The 19,170-nt window shown below is 35.6% G+C and overlaps 3 protein-coding genes across 3 annotated transcripts in view; all 3 read right to left on the minus strand.

Annotated features, from left to right (window-relative positions):
* LOC142344625 (trafficking protein particle complex subunit 2-like) overlaps positions 1-19,170 on the minus strand; it is a 580,178-nt gene that overhangs the window by 459,231 nt on the left and 101,777 nt on the right. The gene's annotated exons all lie outside the window — the stretch shown is intronic.
* LOC142344623 (ubiquitin carboxyl-terminal hydrolase 5-like) overlaps positions 1-19,170 on the minus strand; it is a 385,171-nt gene that overhangs the window by 264,229 nt on the left and 101,772 nt on the right. The window lies entirely within an intron of this gene.
* The window catches only part of LOC142344994 (uncharacterized), a 148,346-nt gene that overhangs the window by 76,375 nt on the left and 52,801 nt on the right, over positions 1-19,170 (minus strand). Inside the window, exons 4-8 of the mRNA XM_075397078.1 lie at positions 17,808-18,114; positions 11,203-11,386; positions 10,920-11,052; positions 6,850-7,020; positions 6,403-6,614 (exon numbers count right to left, since the gene is read on the minus strand). Coding sequence (XP_075253193.1) covers positions 6,403-6,614; positions 6,850-7,020; positions 10,920-11,052; positions 11,203-11,386; positions 17,808-18,114 — 1,007 coding nt within the window. The remainder of the gene's footprint in view (positions 1-6,402; positions 6,615-6,849; positions 7,021-10,919; positions 11,053-11,202; positions 11,387-17,807; positions 18,115-19,170) is intronic.

The following is a 19,170-nucleotide window of genomic DNA, read 5'->3' on the forward strand; positions in this document are numbered from 1 at the left end:
ATGATTTTAATCTCGAATCAAGATCGCGAAAGCAAACGGCAGATAATAATCTTAGAAACTAAATTAAATCTTTTCAAAAAATGAACGCTCAAAGTTAAGAATCAGAAAACCACTACATTTACACTTCTAATTACAGCAATTAAGAAAAAAGACCATATATTTCTTCCTTATACATACGCTAGACATGATTTCATACTAATTCAAAAATTAAATGGATCATAGAAGACATAAGCAGCAGAGGAATATTCAAAGGCAAATAATCGTTTAAATTAAAACCCAGGCGGGAAGAAAGTTGCAGTAACAATTAATAGGTGGATGTTTTGAAAAAGTCTTGCTAGCAGACTCTCAGTAATGCCTTATGTTGAATGAAATCAATTGCAACCCAGAGAAATGACGAAAATCTAAGAAAAAGCCGAAATCATTCATTTTTAACAACTGAAAAAATCAATATACCGAAAATAAACGTAGGTGCCAGGACAACGATAGAAAAATACTAACTAGAATGTGAAGAACATGGGCACAATGAAAAGCACATCGTAACAAAAACACATTCTTGATTTTTGAAAGTTAAAAATCGATAAAAAATTCAAGAAAAACGAATACAATTCATTGTTCAGCTTTCAAGACATATAAAAGATAACTAATCATCCAATACAACGATCTATTCTCCTGCAGAGAACAAAAATAGGAAAAATCAGAATTCGTGAATACGAAAAATAAAAACATTTTGCAAAAAAAATGGTCAAAAAACTTTTAAGACAGCATTTATGAAAAAGTTTTAACTGTTTTTCAAAACCCTAACGCCAAAAAATGATTGAATTTTTATTGAAACGAAATTAAAGTCCCTCATGTTGCGCAAAAAGACTATTTCTAGCAATTATAACCAAAGTACACACAAAAAAAACTGACGAAAATTGGAAAAAAAACTGCCAAAATCGGATTAGCATATGTACAATTTTATGAAACAAAATTACATCGATGTAGAAAGAGGCGTTGAGTATAGGAATTATCGAAAAAAAGTTGCCATATTAACTGATTTTTGACATAAAGACGGTTAAAAGATCCAAAAATGAAGAAATTAAAATAAAAAATAGTCAAAAATTAACTAAAAAATCAAGAATTATGTGCCAATTTTCAACTTGAAACGCATTTTCAGGCTCTGCAAAACACTGTGGTATCAATTTCCGAGGTTGACATTTCAATATAACACCGAATAAAATTTATTTCTACAAGAAATCAAATTAAAAGCAAAAAAATTGGGCCACTAAGACGAAAAAACGGCTAGAAACGGTTATCTATATGTGCAATTCAGGCGAAAACTACTTTTCAAAGTCAAAAAGTCATTCACTAAACGCAGCGCATGATCAAAAAAACTTCTCTCGCTTAGCCAAAATCTGTTCACCAAGACAGCTTTTCTCACTTTCGCCTTTAGGTCAAAATGCCGCGTGAACAAATCTACTTCCTGTAAAAAAAACCGAGAGAAAACCAATACTCCTCTTCGAGTCGTAAAAGAAAAATAGGAGCGCTATAATAGCCGGCTGAGAAGATGAGGGCGGCTATTAAAAATAGTTTAAAATTGAATCTAAAGTCGCCATACGTGCTTTAAAAATGCCATACGTGCACAAAAATGTTCGCTAACAATTTTGTGAAAACTAACCAACTTTTCTCGTGCTCCCTGAAAATGATATATGAAGAAAAATTCAGTCTTTGATTAGACTCAGGGACATAAACCTCTACGCTACACAGGCTATGAACTTTTATCAAAATATCAAAAAGTATTTCAAGATGTGAAATCAAAAGTTCCAGAAGAAAAGGGTCAAGCAAAAATTTTGCTGAAAAAGGCACACGCGTTTACAACAATTGCTCCAACTTTCACATGAGAGCATTTGAGACCGAAGACGCCAGAATTCGAATTCGGAAGTTGATTCAAGACACACCATCTATAAAACTACAAAACTGTTTTAAGATACAGCACGTGAACAAAGAAATCAACTCACTTAGAGAAAACGTTTTTACACACCTACTTTTCTCGCGATTTAAGAAATATGCATGAATAAAACACACCCAGATTTTCTCTTCTACTGATTTCTGTTCATCAGATTGGCCTAAACAACCTTAACACTTGTTTTCAAATCCGGCATCGACATTCAAATCCGGTTTCAAAGAAAGTCAAGATCAAATAAAAGAGCTGCATCACCATCACTCCTCTTTAAGCCGTAAATACAGAACATCGCCATAATTCGTCATCGAATAGTAAAACAGAATACCGCCATAACTCATTCACGAAAAACAGAAGGTTAGTAATAGCTTTGCTTAGCAATCAAAAAAGATAACAAAAATCTATATCAACAGGGCCCAAAAATGATGAAAATTATATTAAGAACCATTTTTGCAACCTGTAAATCTCATAGTTGTTATGGACTCAAAACATACTTACGCTAATGAACCAAAAAAAATCACAATGTGATAAAAATTCAATCTTAAACAAATAACTAACCTCGGATGCATTGCTCTCGAATGACAGGTGCGACAATTTAACTTTGAAGGGGTGAAGATTAGGTGAATTTCTGGAAATCTTTGGATACTATTAGCATCAATGTAACGTGTTTTGTAGAATTTTAGGAAGTAACTCCTTGCGCTTTGCATTCATGTCTTTTAGATGAAGTGCATAAAAACACACGTTTGCAAAATCTGCTTCAAACTTCGCTAGAAAGCAATTAATGATTGGTCTTTTACTATCTGAATATCTTTCAAACTTTCATAAGGTAGCCGGCAGCGCAAATAATTTGCAGGCCTTCATTTCCAATGAAAAAAATCGAAGAAGGAATATTGATAAAATGGCCATTTGTTAAATTCAGGAATTTTAAGGGTTAGCTTTGTGGGTAATTGTTATGAAACAGTTGTATGAAAGAACTCCTTAAAACAGAGCTATGTCAAAATTAGATGTTTGAGATGAAAAAATCAAAACCAACAATCCTCATACATAATTAGACCAGGTAAGTTTTTGCTGAGAAGGGTTTCTAACCCTAGACCTCTCGGATTAGACTCAGGGACATGGCCCTCTACGCTGCAAGGGCTAGGCACTTTTATCAAAAAATGTCACTCGAGAAGTGAAATCGAAAGTTCCAGAAGAAAACGGTCACACAAAAACTTTGCATAAAAAGGCAGACGAAACTACAATAATTGCTTCAACTTTCGCTTGAGAGCAGTTGAGAACAAAGACGCCAAAATTTGAATTCGAAAGTTGATTCAAGACATACACCATCTATAAAACTACAAAACTGTTCTAAAATACCGCACGTGAACAGAAAATCAACTCGCTTAGCGAAAACGTTTTCACACATCCACTTTTCCCGCTCTTAAAAATATGCATGAATAAAAACACATCCGGACTTTCTCTTCTACTGATTTCTGTTCATCAGATTGGCCTGAACAACAACACTTGGGAAGGGGTGAAGAGTAGGTGAATTTCTGGAAATCTTTGGATACTATTAGCATTAATGTAACGTTTTTTGTAGAACTGTAGGAAGTAATTTTATGCTCTTTTAGGTGAAGTGCATAAAAAAAGCAATTAATGATTCGTCTTTTACTATCTGAACATTTTACAAATTTTACTAGGGTAGCCGGCAGCGCAAAAACTTCTCTGGCCTTCATCGGCAATGAAAAAATCAAAGAAGGAATATTGATAAATTGGCCAGTTGTTAACACAGTTGTATGGAAGAACTCTTTAAAACAGAGCTATGTCAAAATTAGATGTTTGAGACGAGAAAATCAAAACCAACAATCCTCATAATTAGAGTAGTTAAGTTTTTGTTACAGTTTAGATTCATTTTACTGATCTTCAATTATTAAATGCTTTTAAAATTGCACGCACCTTCAGTACGTGCGTGCAGAAGTCATTTTTTGACTGATATAGGTCAAAAACTTATCACACGAATGACCCCAAAGACGAAAAGCTGACGCCAAAGATTGACAAATGAAATCATGCACATAAATTTATCTGCATAGCAATACAAGTCACTGAACATGAATAAGTCAAAGTATCGCACGAATCAACAATGAAGACGACGAGTTTGAAATACAGAGACCGAAAAAATCTGGAAACGACTTGCAGGGTCTTTTGTGCCAGAACACCTCTGAGAAAACTATAACATATTGAACCTACTCAGAAACAATGAAACAGCAATTTAAAGTCAATTAATGAAATATTGAACCCAAGAAACCAACTGACCTGAAAAAAGAGAAATTAAATTATATTCCTAAATAATAGAAATGCACCATCTTCAGAAAACTCAGGAACCTAATATTCTAAAATTCTAATATTTAATGAACAAGATGAAAACCGCAAGAGGCTTACACACCTAAGTTTCAAGAAAAATTGCGAATCTTTAACAAAAAATACAAGTTAAAATATTTTTTTGTCAAATTTTGCCCCGGAAACATTGTTATGCCGATAAAACTGCAATCAATTGGTAATTTAAAACACTTTTGAGCAATAGATGCGTGCAAATTGCCAAAGATTGCAATTAAACAAAACAAAAGCTGAAGTCGCAAAAATGGCCTAAAAATCATCAAAATAGCTGAAAAGCCTCAAAACTTCCACTAAAAACTCTCAATACCGAAAACTTTCAAAACACTATCAAAATAACCCTATAGATAGCTCTAGTAAATTCAAACAATAACACGAAAATTATGGAAAAAATCCATAATAGCTTTGCAGAACTGCAGTCTCAAAAGGATAAAAGAAACAGACCAAACAAGAAACCTTATTAAATGCTGAGAGGTTAAATTTTGATTAAGAATTTGTTTTACTTATTGCTCCCTCTATTATCTTCCCTCAAATACCCTTCAATTAGAGTGACACGCGCTCACTTGTCCTTATCTCTTTGAATTAAAGTAAAGAACAGACCATGCCATGTGAGGAAGCCATTTTCGAGAGAGGTAAGTCACGAGTGACCGTTAATCACGCGAATGAACAAAAAGCTATTGCCACTAAGAGTGAAAAATGACGTCAAGCACGCCATTCATTTCAAATTGCATGAACGAACAAACAAAAAGCAGATTTGAAGTGATCGTGTCGTCATATGGTCGTAACAAAAATCTTGACGACGAAACAAACAACCACAGCACAAGTCCTGGCACAATTAGAAAAAAAACTTTTATTGACTACCGAAAAAACTACACCAAAATTGGATAGGGAAAACAATTGAGAAAAAAATCCAATCACAACAAATTAAGCACAGCCAGCAGATTGCGGTAAAATAGCCGCCGTTGTCGCGCTTGATGCACATCGGGATGAAACAGAAAATAATAAATTGACCGATTTTTTTCAAAAAGTGTCAAAAAGTGTTCTAATTCGAAAGCAAATTCAGCTGCATTCTAAAACTATACTTAATTCAGCTTCTAAACTGAAAGCTAATAAGCTTAATACCATTGTCAGCTAGCGAGCTTTCATAACCTAATTCTCAATGACTTAATGACCGAGCTTTATCGGTTAATCCGGTCGCTTTTGATTTTGCTCTTTTGACCTTGACTGTATTCACTATCTTGCCTAATTCATTGAGTGAATGGATGATGAGAAACCATTCAGTTGAAACAGTGAGTGCGGTAAGGAAAAATTCAAACGTAAAAGTCTTGACTTATGTAAAACGAAAAACGTCATCAAAAGGTAAAGCGAATTAAAAAAAAGGAGAGCGACTAAATAATAGCCGTTGAGGGGCTGACGGCCGCTATTGAAAAGCAGAAAAAGTCAAAGTCAAATTGCCGTATGTCAGCAAAAAAACACCAATGAGAAAGCGAATTTCTGTTCAAACACAGTTTTCTCGCTCTACTTTAATTAGAATGAAAAATTTTACGCCTCACAACCATTCGCTATTTCGCTCCACTTCCTGTTTTGGTGAGACCAAAATCTTTACTTCAATTTGACTTCAAAAATCATAAAAATGTGTAAACAGATCTTAAAAAAGACAGCACTCCAATACAATTCAAGTTCTTTGAATTGTTAAGACCAAGAGAAGGACAATAATAGCTTCAGCTATTGCTTTGCGGCTGTTAAAAACACTGCTTGAAAAAGCATCACGTGATCAAAAAATTTCGCTGCCTCATAGAAAATTTTTAACACCTCAAATCTCACTCTCGAAAACAGCGATATGAAAAAACTCTTTTTCGCTCAACTTCCCAATTTTTTCAACACTCAAACCACTCCAAACTTTAATTCTTGCTTTGAAACTCACTCCAATAAAATCAATTTAAAATTGCAGTTCTCCCTGACCTCTTCGAGTTGTAAAAAATCTACAATGAGATCAATAATAGCCCCACCATCGGTTCGACGCAATCAATAACTGAGATAATATTGCAATTTAAAGAATTGCCCAAAATTTGTACTTTAATCTCACCACTTACTTTTTTTCAGTTGAGGCTTCTTTGAGAGACTTGTTCTGCAGCTGTTCCAACTTCTTTCCGTTCTCTTCCGACTCTTTCTTCAGTTTGTCTCTCTCACTAATAAGTCTGTTCTTCTGTTTCAGTAGATCCTCCCTCTCACCCTTCCATGACATCTGCTTCTGTTCTAATTCTCCGATTTTGGACTGCAACCTCTCCCGCTCTGCTTGAGTTTCCTGTAAATATGAAACATCTCAACTGTTACTTTAAACAATTTTAATGGTTCGTGAAAAGAACTATTTTCATTTTTCCAATCATATTAAATTTAAAGAAAGCGCCATGTTCCACCCACGAAAAGGCGCAAATAACTATATTCATAAAAATTGCATCAAAACAACCCAATTCCAATACAATAAATTAACTTCACGTTCTTCTCAAAAACCAATGATGTTTATTTTGAAAAAGACAAACCTCTTGGGCTGCAACTGTCTGCTCTTCCAGACGCTTGTTCTTCTGTTGGAGAAACTCAATCTGTCCAATGGCCTCAGTAAAATCTTTCTCAAAAGTCTCAATCACACTCTGCTGACTTGACACCGCTGTTGCCAATCGCTCCTTCTCACTCAAAGTCTCTTTAATCTTCTCCTGAAAATAGATTGTACCATCCTATACGTCAAAACGATCAGGCAACAATGAAAATGGCAAAATCATCTAGAAGTTCTATTACCACTTTAGATCTTTTGTCTCAAAATATGAGTTCCGTGTATAAGATAGCCGAAAGATTGCTAGAAAATAGCCAAAGTTGGCCCCAGTGAAGTCCATTGTGATAAAACAGAAAAAAAAGATATAAATTGAAGGGCTTATAATTTTCTTGTCTTTCCCATTATAGCCGACGCAATTATAGCCCCCATAATGGTATGTTTCCCATGATTGGGGGCTATATGTTATATGCGGTATACAGGGAAAAACTCATATTTCTCTGCAAGTGTTCTAATTTGATAGGTAGTTTCATTTAGACCACAATTAGTTAGACCACGATTACACAAATCTATAGAATTCAGCTTTTGAAACTGAGGCTATTAACTTAATAAAAAATGCCAGGCTGTTTTGGCGCTAATGAACTTTGACAACCTAATGCACTATAACTGCGCTATATCGGTATATCCAGTTTTTCTCTGAATTCTTTTTTGACTTCTTATATAGCGTAAATTTGTCCGATAGATTCTATACTCCACTCAGTTGTAAAAATGATTGAGGTAAAGTCACAAGTGAAAAACCGTTACTTGTGAAAACAAAAAACGTGAACCAAGAGTAAAATCCATTAAAAAATGGAGAGGGCCTGAATCATAACCATTAGATAAGGTGACAGCGGCTATTGAAAACATAGCTGCCATTTTTCCAACATAGCCGCGGTAGCTTCGTTGATATGCAGTCTCAAAAACATAGCCTGCCGAAAAGTGCACAAATTTGGTTGATCCTTTTTTAGTTTACTCTTTTGACTTTGACCCTATTCACTACATTGCAGAATGCAATGAGAAACAGAATTTAAAATCCATTCAGTTGAGGGAGTGAAGTAAGTGAGGAGTCAAACGTTAAGTGAGTGACTCATAGAGAAAAAGTGATTGGAATATAAAGCGAAATTAATAAAAGAAGGGCCTGAATTATAGCCGTTGAGAGCTTAATTGCTGAGAAGTTGTATTTTGATTAAGAAACAGTATAACTTATTGCTGCTTCCAAAAGCCGCTCAGTTGAGCTGAGCGCGATTCAAGGTAAAAAATAACTTATTTGACAATGAGAAAGGTCATTTTTCAGAGCGGCAGGTCAACTGCGACCAAAAACGGTCGCGAATTATTTAAAAATCGTTCCACTAAGAGTGAAAAATGACGTCACGCGCGCAAATCAGTCGACATCGCATGAACAAATTAACTGCAGTCAAAGAATTTGCATTGATTAAACAAAAAACGATTAAACATTGATTAAACAAAAAACAAAAGAGAAAAGACCGAAATTTTAAAATAGATTATTAAACTAGACTCAATTCAGCTTCTAAAGTGAAGACTATTAGGGTTAATACTAATACCACCTAGCAACCGCTCTAAAGGACTTAGATAATTCTCTATGAATTGACGACGGGGCTTTATCGGTTTATCCCGATCTCTTGATCTTGACCACTACCACCGTATTGCGTAATGCAATGAGTGAAAGAATTCAAAATCCAACCAGGCGAAACAGTGATGAGTTAAGACCGGAGTCAAACGTGAAAAGCAGAAATTATGAAAACCGAATTCAAAACGAACTAAAAATAACATGGCAGGACAAGTCTTGAATTAAAAACCGATGAATTGAATTTTAAAATGACCTCACAATTGTTATTGTTTCAGATACAAACAGACAACAAAGTCCATGAAAAACCCTATTTTCGCAATAATTTAAACAACCTAAAAACATTAGAAAATATCTTTTCCGAAAATTTGGTGATTTAAAATCACTAAAAATAACAACATTTGTTGAAACTATCGACCCAAAGCATCCTTAAAATGATTACACAATAAAATAACCTAGTGGGAATCAATGACATACAACGCCAAAAAGCCACACAAATAAGAAGGAAATCAGAATATCTTAGCGTCTGTAGCGTCACAGGAAGAAACCCTCACAACATGCCAAAATCCTTGAACGTAAGCTAACAGAGTAAAAAAATGAGCAAAATTACGCCGCACTAGAAGGCTAATATTCAATGTTATTTTGGAGACTAAAATAACAGCAATCAAATATCAATTTAACACTCCTTCAACGGTAATTCAAAAAAATATCACGCTTCAAACCTAATCCCTTCACCACTCCCTTTGCAACTCCAGCGTGGTTAGATCACCGCTCTAATTTGACTTCTCGCTGACGTGAAAAAGCCAAAAACACTAACCAGATCTTGAAAAAAGACAGCGCACCAATCAATCCAAATATTTTGATTGTAAAAAGGGGAGCACCTAAACAATAGCCGCTGACGGCGGCTATTAAAAAAATGCAGTTCAGCAATAACCAGCTTCGAGCCGTAAAAAGAGCCCTGATACAATTCAAATTCTTTGAATTATAAAAACCAACAGAAGGTTCATAAGAGGCCCAGCTATTGCTTTGCGGCTATTAAATATACTAACGCCGGCGAAACAAAACATAGCGGAGAGATTGCCGGAAAATAGCTGCTATAGAAAATAATATTCGAAACAATAAACTCAAGACTCTAATACTCAAGAATTAGGAAACACAGGTTTGGCAATACTTAGATGCACACTATTGCGCTAACTAATAAATTGTCATAAAGTTTAAAGCTCATTAGGTGATTTCACAAGTCATTTTTTTAAGTGATGTAACTTCACCACTCTAAGTACTTGAAGGACTATCAAACGCGGCTAAGGGCCTCTAAAGAAACTTGATGCTTTACCTGAGCTTTACCTGTTTATCCCGTTTTGAAAGCTCAAAGTCATAAAAAGTCATCAAAGTCATGAAAGTCAGGGTAAGACGAAACAAAAATCTGTTAGACGAAGTAAAAAAAACATAGCAGGACAAATCCTGACGTACAATTCACAGAATGTTTATTGATTAAACAACAAAATAGACCTAGAACGGAATATGAGTGAGTTCGAAAAAGCATTTCCAAAAAAATCCGATCAAAAAAATTAAAAAAAAAAACCAGAAAATCAATGCCAAAATGCCGCAAGCGAACAAGAAACTACTAGCGAGAAATGGCAATTTGGTTCAAACAAAAAAACTTGGCCTAGAATGAACTATAAATGGATTGGGAAAACCATTTGGAAAAAATCCTATCCAAAAAATTGAAAAAAAAACAGTAAAAATCAAAGTGAAATTGCCGCATGTGAACAAAAAAACAATAGCGAGAAAGCGAATTTTTGTTCAAACTCCGTTTTCTCACTCTACTTTAAAATTAGAGCGAAAAAATTGCATGCCGCAAAACCACTCGCTTTTTTGCTCCACTTCCTGTTTCGGCGTGACCAAAATCACTACTCCAATTTGACTTCAAAAATCATGAAAACGTGTGAACAGATCTTAAAAGACAGCGACCTAATACAATTCAAATTCTTTGAATTGTAAAAAATAGGAGCGCTATAATAGCCGTCTGGAATTGTTGACGCAGCTATTTTAAAATAAAAGTTACAGACTATCGAGCGGTTTGCTTCATCAAACGACTATCGAGCGGTTGGCTTCATCAATGACTATCTGGGTCTTCAGGCTAGCTTAAGCTTTTCAGCTCGAGAGAGGGGGGATAATGCGTAGAAAGATAAGAGGGTCGATATTTTGTCTTCTCAGTAGCTTCCGTTAATCGTATACTAAGAGACTGTCAAAATTCTACGAGAACTGCTCAGCGACGTACTGCCCCATCTTTTTATCCCATTTTTGAGGACAAAGTCAAATAGTCAAACGAAAAAAATATCAGACGTAAAGTCGAGAGTACGAAAAATTGCATAAAAAAGAACGACAGGACTGACATAATTGCTACAAACTTCGTTTGAGAGCAATTAATAACCACTAACCTGACGCTCGTTCTCCTGATCCCTCCACTTGTCAATCAACTGTTTCATGGTCTGGTCTAGACTCTGGATGTTGTTCTCCTTCTTCCTGAGAGAGTCCTTGGCCACTGCCAGTTGCTGCTCCAGGTCCAGGCACCTTAACAGCACAATAGTATTTGCATCAAACCTCTTCTCTTGACGTGATTGTCCATTACAAAGTTTTTCCGAGCCGTGATCACGTCTCATAGAAGGGTAGGCAATCTTCACCCTCTTGGTTAGACAATCAATTAGAGTTTTAAGAATCTACCTAGAGTGCATCTGTTTAATTTGCTCTTCGCAGTGCTTTCGTCGCAATTGTTCCTGTTCCACAAGTTCCCTGAGATCTTCAGAATGCAGTCCAGTTGCTCGTGTAGGCGCACCCTCACGTTCTGATGGCAAACCATGAGCGCCTCGTCTGAAACTGTATGAGGCATCACCGCCCGCGTTCCCCGCTGAAAGCATGCGAGCTTTTCCAGTGCGTTCAAAAAAATCCAAACCTTACAGGCTATAGCATGTTTTGCTCAATAAAAATGTATCTTTCAGATTGTCAGAAAATAGTATCAATAGCTTCGTCGATCAGTAGTATGAACATGGAGGACAATGAAAACAAATTTGAGGACAATCAAAAGGTGAACAAATAATTCGATTGAGTTAAATGAAGCACTTGTTTCGCAAATATATTCTTGAATTGTTTTTCTCCCTATACCAATAATTATTGCAGCGAGTCATTTACTGGGAGGCAAGTCAATTATGGCCACAAATATTCGCGCGAATCTTCAAGAAAACTCAAGCACAAAATGTCATGACAGCACAAAACGATGCCAAGGATGCGATTAGGAAAAGCGGCAAGAACAAAGAATTCTAAAATGAAACGCTTGTCGCCTACCAAGAATTGAAACTAAAGAAATAAGATTGACAGATCGACTACCAGCTTTTTAATAGACCACTAGACTTTTTTGGTTAGATTCGGACTGTCATTTTTATGAGACACATTTGCTCTACAAGGAAAAAACCCTAATGGAGCTTTTTCAAAATTATATTCGATATTAAAACTCAAGACTCTATTACTCAAGAAATAGAGCATATAAGTTTGGCACTACTTAGATGTACACTATTGACCTTTAATTAGTAAATGCTCATAAAAATTTAAAGTTCCATAAGTGAGTTCAGAAGTTACGCAATTGACCTAAAAGCAGAAATAACGTCACGAACTGCAAAGCAGTAGAAGACACTGAAGTCATTGAAAAAGTCAACTCCAAGAAGTCAGGGTACGACGAAGCAAAAATCTGTTAGATGAAGTTTTTAAAAAATCAGGAGCCCAATAATAGCCGCCTCGAATTGCTGACGCGGCTATTAGCAAAAGAGACAACTTCATTTAAAAAACTCTAATTTAAGAAAAACAGTCTACAAACGAAACCTGAAAACCTCAAATTCGATTAGTCGAGTTTCAGTAATTTAAAGAACCTTTAAGTCTTCGCCGACTAAGTTATCAAAATTAGCCGACATAGCCAGCAGATTGCCGGAATAGCTGCGAATTAGACTTTCGTGCCGTATAATATAGATTATTATTATTATTAATTTTATTATTGGTTTAAGCACCATTTAAAATCTCAACAGTGCAGGAAAATTAAAACAGATAAGTTGTGAGTTTTCGCCTGAATAAAATTTCAGATGGTATAAGTTTCAGCTCGAAAGAGAGTTTATTCTAATCAACAGCGACGGCATGCGAGAACGAACGTCTTCCAAAATTAAAGCGAAATTTGGGAACATGTAAATTGTAAAAAAAATATTGAGACCTTGTAACCATCGTGTTTCGTTTCATTAAATCCGACAAATATAGTGGCAGTTTGCCGGGCTGATGTACAAAGCGATGCGCATACAATAGGATTTTGAAGATAATGCGCTGCCTAATTGGCAACCAGTGTAGCTGCTTCAGGTATGACGAGTTGAAGGTGACAATCGAAAAATCAAACGCGGGGCAGATTTCATTATTCGCTGAAGTTTTGCTAATAAAAAGTTTGGCAGACCATAATAAAGTGAATTACAGTAGTCAAAACGTGATAACACTAAAATTCAATTATGACTGATGTTTTAACTTGATCTCGACTTGATCATACTTTACGGACATAATAAAACGAATTGGAACAAACATAGATAATCTGTCGTTGCAGAGTAAGTTGACAATCAATATAACAACCTAGAACATTTACCTGTTAAGTGTAGTTACCATCTTCTGGCAGACGTAATAGACCACGTTTAACAATTTTACATTTCCGAATAATCATATACTCACTCTTACCCTCATTCAATTTCAATTTTGCATTACTGAACCAACGTTGAATCGAGGTCAAAATATTATAAAACATGCATTGACTGAGGGTCGAACGGAATACAAAATAAAGATCGGTGTCATCTGCGTAGAAATGGTAAGTTATTTCTAATTCCTTCAGCTTATCTTCTAAAGGCAACATGTAACAAGAAAAAAGTAAAGGACCAAGAACTGACCCTTGTGGCACACCCGTCTTAACTTTAACATCACCGAAAGACATCCATTTATGATATCTTGTTCCGAGCGATTTGAAAGATAATTTTTAATAAACAGTAACACAACAGATTGCAAACCGATCCTTTTCGCAAAGATCTCAAATAAAAACTGATTATCAATTATATCAAACGCTGCGGACAAGTCTATCCCAATATACATCACGGAACGCGACTCATCTAAAAAATAAAGCTTATAAAAGACTTTCAGTAAAGCCGTTTGCGTTGCATGCGAGCAACGAAAAGCACTCTGATACTTGATCCTGAGATTATTAGATTCCAGATACAAATTAATTTGCTCAAAAACAACTCTTTCAACAACTAAGACATGAATCTTAGATTTGTCACAGGGCGATAACTCGACAACAATTCAGGTTCAAGGTTAGACTTCTTTATGAGCGCCCTCACGATTTTGCATAACCTAGTTGGTATTACATCGTTCGGTGCCGTACTGTACGAAATTTTTGGTAGAGGTAATTTCAAATCGCTCAGTGTAAAAACCTGAAAAGCGTCCAGGGTAGTTGTATGTGATTTATTCAATACTAAACCAATTGTTATAGGTATTGAAACTAACACGATTTCTATTTTCTTAACAAAGAAAGCATTAAACTTCTTTGCTAGACATTCAGGCTCCCCTAGTGAATGCGGCAGGACAACAATATTTTTTCCTAAGAGTTGCGGAAGCATCGAATACCTAACACGCTTATTTTCACTAGCGACACATTTGTCAAGGTATTCACTTTTCTTTTTGGTGAAAAGCTCAAAATACGCCAAAACTTAATTAATAAACCGGCTTTTGTCTTCGGAATTTCCATTCTTTCGATAAGCTTTCTCAAACATTCTTCTCGATCCTTTCATGGTTCTTAGCTCATCGTCACAGAAAGGGCATGTATGATTTCGAACATATTTAGATTTCAGAGGATGGTTCTTATTGACATAATTTACTTCGTTCATTAAAACACTGTCCAAACATTTTCAGGATTATCTCTGTCGATCGGAGCAACAATATTTTCTGCAAACGCTTCCACGTCAAAATTTCTGCACGAGGCCTTCTTTATAGCTAAATTCTCTTGCTTTTGCAGAAGGTCAAAGTGCACAACTCCATGATCAGAGCTTGTAATGAAATTTACAAGAGGTTCTAATACTTCAAGAGGTTCTGGCCTTTTAATTGCGCCGACTGTCGTCTGATGATTAATATTTGTGCCCGTCTTAAAAACTTTTGGTTTTCTGTCTTGTGACTCTTTGTCAGCAAACAAATTTTCATTGCCTTCAGCTTTCCGTTTCTTTGAATTACGATTGCTAGCAGTGCTTCAGTCCGATTTCTGAAGGCAGCTCTAAGATACGGGTAATCCGGTTTCTTCAAAGAAATTATCTCCAGCTTCAAGAGCAGATATTCGATCAAGGGCTGATAACTCTGTTGTAAAAGTTGGTAAACAATTCAGACAAGACCAAAATATCATTCCAATGCAATTTGTTTGCGCAACTCCAAGGCAAGATCCATGAACACATTTAGATTTACATCGAACACAGATATCGCGTTCTTGTTCTGTACATAAACCCATGAATACAGTGCATGGCGGATCGGATGGGGGAGGCGGCGGGGATAAAGCCGTCATTGTTTGGGATAAATAAATGCAGTCCGAAGACTGCAGTAAGCACTGATTAGGTCCTTATTAAACTAATAATCTAAATTCTATCTAAATAAAAAACTACAAGAAAAATAAGTCAGATACAACCGTATAAGAGATAGAAACAAATAGAGATAAGAGTTGAAAAAGTTATTGAAGCCGCTCAAAAGCTTTTACAGTTCAATATTCATTCCAGAGAAGGATTTTTATTAGGGACCTTTATTACATGTATGATTTCCTTTGAGTTTATACTAAATCAAATTTTCAAGTGCAAAAATAATCATTTAATTCAGTGAGGTCAGTCATGTATGATCAAATCAAATCACGCCAATGACCAAAAACTTCGGCTATAGAGTGCAAAATCACTTCACGCGCACTAACGCCGTGAGAGGAAGAAGTCATTCATGAAATTTACTTTCAGCTTTGCTGAACAATTGTAAACCGGAAAAAGCGTCAGGCGACGAAACAAAAACGAACCAAGAAAAGCTTACAACTTCACAGCTATAAAAAACATACCGGGAAGATTACCAAAAAACAGCCTCCATTGATTCTGGTAACCGCGAGTGGCATTGAAAGAACAGAAAAGTAAAAAACTGATTGATTCGAAAAAACTTTCTTTTAAGGGGCGAACTAATTTGGTTTCATTTTGTTGTAAGACACGCTCCTGTTAATTAATGACAAGGCAGGGGCTAGCATCAACAACAATAAGCATAAGAAATAGTTGCTGTAACTTGTACGAAAACTTCAAGTAGCGGGCACTTAAAATTGGGCTTTATGGGTTTATCTCGTTTCTATTGTATAATTTTTTTGTTGTTCTTCTTATCAATTCTTTTCTACAAATCCGTTCATTTTAAATTGCTTTGCTGAGCGACCGCTGTTTAAAAGCACTTTGAGCAGTACGAACGAGGAATAAAACTAGCCAGAAGAAGCCAAAAATATTACACTCAAAATGTCGCGAAAGCAGACAAATGAGAGAGCGAAAGAAATTTTATTCTACGAAATTAACAAAATATAGCATGACCTTCAACTCAAAGAGCATGGCATAAGTGCTGACCTACTATAGCATAAGTGCTGACCTATATTCAAAGAATTTTTATTGACTAAACAACAACTATACCTAGAATGGACTTTGAATGGATTGTGAAAGCTAATTAGAAAAAAAATCCGATAATAAAAATCGATAAACATAAACAGACTAAGGTCGGAAGAATTGCTCTCAAACGACAGGCGATGCAATTTAATTCAGGGGTTGTAGCCTAGATAAATTTTTCTTTATGGGTTCAAAAATAGTTTACGAAAATGCTCTCCCCCTTACTCACTCGGCTATCAGGCTCTTCTTGCTATGCTTCAATCGACTTTATTTTATTGAGCTTTACTTCGGAGTGAGAGCAATAGAGATCACTCAAAACTGAAGAACAAAAGCGTGAAAAAGTCACTTGAGAAGGCAAAGAATGTTCTAGAAGAAAAGTGCAAAATGAAAAGCAAAAAATTTGCATAAAAAAGACCAACACGTTTACATTAATTGCTATGAACTTCGTTCGAGAGCAATTAAACAGTAAAAATCAAGGTCAAAAAACCGCATGTGAACAAAAAACCACTAGCAATAAAGCGAAATTCTGTTCAACCACCGTTTTCTCAATCTACTTTAAATTTAGAGTGAAAATCTTTTACGCCTCAAAACCAATCGTTTTTTCGCTCCACTTCCTGTTTCGCGAGACCAAAATCACCACTTCAATTAGACTTCAAAAATCAGGAAAATGTGTGAACAGATCTTAAAAATACAACACTCCAGTACAATTCAAATTCTTTGAATTGTGAAAATGGAGAGCAATAATAGCCTGTTGAGAAGCTGAGGGCGGTTATTAACAACTAGCGAACTTTTGTTCGAACACCATTTCTCCCTCTTCTATAAATTAGAGCGCAAAATCTTGAGCTGCAAACCCACTTGTTTTTTTGCTCCACTTCCTGCTTCAGCGTGACCAAAATTATCACTCCAATTCGACTTCAAAAATCATGAATATATCTTGAAAAAAAGACAGCGCTCAATACAATTCGAAGTCTTTGAATTGTAAAAAAAAACCCACGAACACCGCAATATAGCTCAGCTCAACTTACAGCTATAAAAAATAAAAATTAATCAGAAATTGAACTCAAAAAGCACAAAAGGATTCTAAATACTTTTTTATCTTTCTTTCCTCTGACAAATATTTATTGATTGAATAAAATAATGTACACTCCAGAAAACCTAAGTGAATAGATAATAGATCCCAAATTCTTTGGATTGTAAAAGAGATGGCCTAAAAGTTTGCTCAACTAGCTCAGGAAACTATACACAAGAGAAAGGACGAAGAGTGACATGAGTTAGAGCATGATTTATCAGGTTATTGTAATCTATTGCCAGCAGGCATCGCTCTAAGGAAATATATCAGAAACTCAAAATAATTCATGTGATTATGAGACACAAAAACGCTGAAAAACAAAAAATTACAGTAGATTTATTTTTTTGGTTTACCTAGAATGAACAGAGAAGTGATTTTAGCTTGTAGTTTCATAAATTAGAAAATTTAGTTACACAAAGCACATTTAACCAGCATTTAACTCCAAAAACTGCACTTCTACTTAACTTCCTACTATAATATATCTTTCTTGACAAGCTATTCAGATCATTAAAAAATTATAAACATATCAAAGCAACAAAACTTACTTGAATTCACAAATGAAGAGTCGGCAAATGACGTGTCACTGCCATTGTGACCCTTGAGCAGCACATCTGCCGACGGAACTGTGCTCAGATACTCATCTAAACCTCTACATTCGTTCGCTATTCGATCAGAGTTTGTTCTTGGACGATTCTGATGACTGAACAAATCGGATGCTGACTCGATAACAGTGCGGAGAGCCACAGGCGCTGGTTCATTGTGATTTTGGTCATTTTCCAGCCCGCTTGCACGACGATTGGCCATTTGAAGTTCGAAGTTTGAATCATCGGCAACCATTTTCTCGTAGATACTCTAGCAAAAATGCCAAATGATTTAAGTACACCACGGCTCCAAAAAGACACCTGTGCGCAGCTTTTATCTGATCCTTAGGTTAGACAATCTGTAGGTTGAAATTTTATTTTACGATATTTATTAAATTGTGGACCGAGAACGAAGTTAACCACAGGAATTTTTATGGACGTCTAGAGAGCACAGCTGTAGGAACCTCCCATAAATATTCCCCAAAAAGCACTCTCCATTTATTTTTTAAGCAAAACTCGGACTAACTTTCAGCATATTTTTCAGACGAGTGAGTTGAAAGATCTCGCTCTGATTTTGTTATTAGTAGTAATTTTTGTAGCAGAAAGTCTATTCAGGTAACTTTTTCTTGTTCAATTAAACTTCGGTGGAACTTTGATTTTTGATACCAACATTAAATTCTATGACTTTAGAGTGAACCTTGAGTATCCTTGCCACTATGAAAACTTCAACTAATTGTTTCCAAAACGCCCAAAAATATCAATGATTTTTAAAAATAGAAGTCTCTCTGAGGTTAGGATTGCCTACTCTAGAAGAATAAGCGAGTTAGATTCACCCCTGTAGTATGACCGGGTGAGTCAAACCGACTTTCACGGCTTCATTTGATTGTTAATAACAATCTTGATGACAAAGAAAATCACTAAGTAGAGGCAGTACAAATTATTTGGTAATTAAGTGAAGTACTATAACGCGTCGAAAAACTTCACTTCGGGATTGAAACATTATTCTATTTAAGAGCAGCAGCCTTTTGAAGTTACTGGCGTTCCATTAAGGCTTCCTTCCATTGACACATTCTCAAAAGACTTGAAGAATTGTGAATCGAATTGACCTCAATCATAAAAATTCAACTCCTATATTGGCGATCACAGAGAGATCTTCTGATTAGAAGCCAATCTTTTATTCTTCTTCCAAAAAGCAGCACTCAACAATTTTTTTGAGAAAATTAATGAGATAAATCTTTCGAATACATTCCAAAGCTAAAACTCACTTATTTCGTTCTATTCAGCCATTGCATAAAATACAACGCAACAAGAAATGAATAATTCAGAG

The sequence above is a fragment of the Convolutriloba macropyga genome, chromosome 8 (assembly GCF_964194025.1).
Source record: "Convolutriloba macropyga chromosome 8, txConMacr16.3, whole genome shotgun sequence".
NCBI classification, from domain to species: domain Eukaryota; kingdom Metazoa; phylum Xenacoelomorpha; order Acoela; family Convolutidae; genus Convolutriloba; species Convolutriloba macropyga.